General features: G+C 56.5%; 2 protein-coding genes across 5 annotated transcripts in view; one reads left to right on the top strand and one right to left on the bottom strand.

Moving 5' to 3' along the window:
- Positions 1–951, bottom strand: part of LOC106894765 — a 14,080-nt gene extending 13,129 nt beyond the window's left edge. For both annotated transcript variants that reach the window (XM_014953629.1, XM_014953630.1), the window contains exon 1: positions 536–951. In XM_014953629.1, coding sequence (XP_014809115.1) covers positions 536–678 — 143 coding nt within the window. In that variant the 5' untranslated portion in view covers positions 679–951. The remainder of the gene's footprint in view (positions 1–535) is intronic.
- A 2,293-nt stretch (positions 952–3,244) lies between these two features.
- Positions 3,245–4,035, top strand: part of BAK1 (BCL2-antagonist/killer 1) — a 14,322-nt gene continuing 13,531 nt past the window's right edge. For all 3 annotated transcript variants that reach the window (XM_014953743.1, XM_014953742.1, XM_014953741.1), the window contains exons 1-2: positions 3,245–3,281; positions 3,639–3,758. In XM_014953743.1, coding sequence (XP_014809229.1) covers positions 3,260–3,281; positions 3,639–3,758 — 142 coding nt within the window. In that variant the 5' untranslated portion in view covers positions 3,245–3,259. The remainder of the gene's footprint in view (positions 3,282–3,638; positions 3,759–4,035) is intronic.

Genomic DNA, 4,035 nt, shown 5'->3' with positions numbered 1-4,035 from the left:
GAGGGGTGGGGAGAGCGGCAGGGCCTCATCCTGCTCCTCCTGGGGAACAAGGTTAAAGTCACTCCGGTGTGTGCCGTAGCAGGGACAGGGCTGGAAGGTCTCACTCTGGGGTTGTTGCCCCAAAGAGGGAATATTGCCTCTTTTAATAATATTTTCTCCGGGTGGGTTTTTTTTTCCCCTTCCTCTTGCGAGGTGATGGCGGTGACAGCCCCACTCTGCACCCCCCGCCCCGTGCCCAGGGTAGGGGTTCAGGGGAGCTGGGATTGTGTGAGCTGGCGGTGGGGAGCGTTGTGCCACACTGAGGACTGGGGTGACATCCATGGCACCCCGCTCTGGGCTGTGACCTCAGCCACGGGGACGGCACGTGTGGCTTTCCAGGCTGGCCCTGATGGCTTCCTGCCCAGCAGCTGGGGACCACCGGGATGTGGGTGCATGGGTTTTGGGGGGGAACCTGGCTGAGATGCCTCTGGCTACTGGGCCAGTTGGACCCTGGTGCCATACTGGGTGGGTAAAACACCAAACTGGGGGAACTCACCTGTTTGCTGGTCTCAGCCAGGCCTGGAGGAGCGGGGCTGATCCCGCAGTGTCCGTGCGGGGATGGCAGCGGGACACGGGGGTCCTGGGGAGGTCTCTGTCCTTCGGAGGGTTCACTGCCCAGCACGATGGAACCGCTCCCATGCGCAGGCCCAGGGCCAGACCTGTGAAACGCTCGTCCCAGAGGATGCTCTGCTCATTTCCTGGATCTTCATAACATGTCGGGGGGTGACTTCAGAGCCCCATAGGCCTGGCTTGGTCAGAGGGATCATGGCTGCTCCTGCAGATCCTCTCCCCTCCCGCAGCCTGCAATTCTGCCTGGGCTGGTCCCCAAGCACTTTCCCTGGGAGAAAAGTTGGGAGAAGTGGTGAGCATGTGGTGAGAGCTCACAGGAAATGTGCCAGAGACCTTTATAGGACAGGAGATGAGGGTGAACTGAGAAGCAGGTGAGGCAAAGGTCTTTATTTTTATTAGGGAAGGCTGGCAAGTTCCAGGAAGGTCGATTCTTTGCATGGTGTGTGCTCGTTAATAAAGATAAGACTCCTGTGCCACTTTGGAGGTGTTGCTAGAGCCACATCCTTGGTGCTGTCTGCTGCTCTTAACCCTTTGCGGCCTCCTACAAGAGCAAAAAGTCAGGGTGGAGCTGAATCTTTTAGCAGCTGCTGAGAATGAGGGACTGCTCCCAGTAACCTGCAGCCTCCCCCACTTGGGCCCTGTCTCAGATCCTGGGGAGCCTTCATTTTCTGCTGCCTTGGGCTGTATTTAAGTGTATGGGTGTCGTATCCTCCTTCACGCTGCTCTTTTCCAGCCTGATACTCATTTAAAAAAAAGGCAGGCTGGGCTGGGAAGCAGTTGGAATGAGGGCAGCAGCACTCCTGGTCCTGGGGAGGATGGTCGGAGGCAGCTTGGCCCGCAGCAGGACCAGCAGTGAGATACCCTGGGCGTTCACTTGGTTTGCAGAAGTGGGAGCTGAGGGTCCTCCCCGGGGAGCAGGTTGTGGCCCGGCAGTGTTGCTGACGGGGACATGGCTGCTGGCCCCAGATGTGCGTGTGCGCAGAAGGGCTGCGGAGGCCCGTGTCGCAAGGGAAGAAAGCGCTGCAAAAAACTATATTGAGAAGGAAACTGAAAATGAAAGTTCCTCCGAAGGGACGGCCGCAGTTGCAGCCTGCCCCTTCCGAAGGGTTTGCCAGGAGCCAAATGTGAAGAATCACAAGTCAGCTGCTTCGCAGACTCCTGTGCTCGCCGGCCATCATTCATACTGAGCACACATCAGAAATTCCCTGACCTTATTGCTGGCCGAGGTCTGGGTGGGAGGCAGTGGGGTGATGTGGGACATGGCTGGCTGCACCTAGAGAGCACACTGTAAAAGCTCCAGACTCAGCTGAACTCTTTGGCTGGATCCTCCCCCGCGCTCAGTGCATCCTTGGGTTGTAGCACCACAAAGTATGGTAGAAATTCACTTGCCCACAAGCTCCAGAGCTGCTCTGAGTCAGGTTTTGCTTCCCTTCCTATGCATGGAAGTGCCCAAAGAGGGTCTAGGATTGGCAGTGGAGGAGGCACGGGAGGGTCTCCCCGGCAGAGGAGGGGATGGGGTCATGAGGACCCTCTCGAGCACCCCCTGAGCTGCTTCCACCGTGTCCCCGGGCAGAGAAGAGCAAGGAGAGGAGCAGTGCTGGAGCCAAGTCTCTGCTGATCTGGGCAAGCAGGAGCCAGCTCTCCTCCCTGCTTCACCCTCGGTCCCAACTGCTGATCCTCATCACATTTTCAGCTTTTCCTTGGATGGGAATGTTTGAGGTTGGGGAGGAAAAGGGAAATCCTGTCCTCGGAGGCGCATAGGAAAAAACAGCATCTCCATCCGTGTGTCAGTGCGGCTTGGGCTCCCTGGATGCAGCTTTGCAAATACCCCTGGCTTTCTAAGCCAGGCTGATAAGCTTTGCATTTCCAGCCCCCCATCCCCACCTCGGCTGCAGGCTCTGCTTTAAGTTACCAGTTATGGCCTCCATTTGTTTTTTTCTTCTGAATAATCTTCAGTGTGAAGATCTAAGATTACACCATGTGTTGCACTTTTAATCCTGACACGAGTGGTTATTTATCCATAACCATAGCTTTTCTTTTTTTTTATTTTTGCCTGGGATCCAGTTTAAATTTCTGGCTGTCAGTGTGTCTTCCTGAATTCAGGGCTGGTGCAAATCAGAAACCCCACCAGCTTAGCCCTGTAGAAGTCTGCCCTGGGAACATGTACTGGCATGCCAACGAGAGGCCAGGAGCTGCAGGGCTCTCTCTCTAACCTGCTTCCTTCTCTGCAAAAACCAGGGGTGAGGTCAGTGTGACGAGCAGAGGGGTAGAGGAACTGAGGACTGCGACGAGCCCTAAACCACAGCTCTGGTTTTAGGGTCCCCGTGAAGTTTAGGGGCAGTAGGAGCTGTGCGTTTGGTTCTCTCTTAATTTTCCTTCTTCCGAGGGGAGCTCAGAAGAGAGAGCAGGGGGAGTTAGATGTCGGGAAACAGAGAGCTCATCTCTTGTGGAAGTTGTGGGGAGCGAGGAGGAGGTGCTTGCGAGGAGAAGTGGGTGCTGTCGCTGCAGCCCGGCGCGGGCTGGTTTCCTCTCGCCGCGCTCTGAACCCTCGTGGCCGCATCATTTCGGAGCCCCGTGGCTCAGCCCCCAGCCACCTTCCAGCCCTTTGTGGTGGGATTTTGGCTTTCATCCCAGCGTGAAGCCACCACCGATGCTGCTCTTGTCCGGGCTGAGTAAGAGCCCGTGGCACTTGCCGAGCGGGTCAGAGGATAGCTGGCTGGTGGCCAGCACGGGCAGGGAGCTGGGTGATTTTCCTCCTCCGGCATATGACTGTCTGCAAACACGTTACCAAGAAGAGTCAGGAAGAAAGGAGAAATCTAGCCGAGGGACTCGGTGTGGCCAGGAATTCGGGGAAGGGAGGAGCCAGGTCGCTGGCAGAGATATAAGTGGGCAGCATCACTCCTCTGGGCGCTTGGCTCGGCCAAAGGGGCATCCTGAGGCTGGCCTGGGAGGTGGGAGAGGACAGGGAGGGCTCCAGTGTCCCTGCTGGACCCATAGCCTGGGTGGCTTACCGTCTCTCCTCATTCCAGGCAAAGCTGATATTCCCAAGAGTCTCTCTGCAATGGCCTCAGGGAACGACAGTGACCCACCAAGGGCCCACGGACGCCGGGGAAGCAATGGACGCAGGCCGTCGCAGGAGCTCAACTCAGGTAAAAAGCCTGCTGTGATATTCAGGGGAGGAAGCATTTTCAACCTGGGGTTGTTTGAGGTTTGGGTTTTTTTTTTTTCCCCTTGCTGTGTTTCTCTGAGAAGGTGTTTTTTTCCATACCTCCCAGGCCTTTTGCAAGACTGGGAAAACAAATCTGTTCCATAAAGCTGTGCTGGATTGAACTGGGAGAGCGCATGCTCCATGCTTTTGGGAGATGCCTGGCGTTGGGTCAGTGCGAGGAGGGCTTGAAGGGCATGGAAGAAATAGCGTGGAGGGAA

Source organism: Calidris pugnax, unplaced genomic scaffold (genome assembly GCF_001431845.1).
Source record: "Calidris pugnax isolate Ruff unplaced genomic scaffold, ASM143184v1 scaffold245, whole genome shotgun sequence".
Classification (NCBI taxonomy): Eukaryota; Metazoa; Chordata; class Aves; order Charadriiformes; family Scolopacidae; genus Calidris; species Calidris pugnax.
This window is presented reverse-complemented; position numbering and strand designations above follow the sequence as displayed.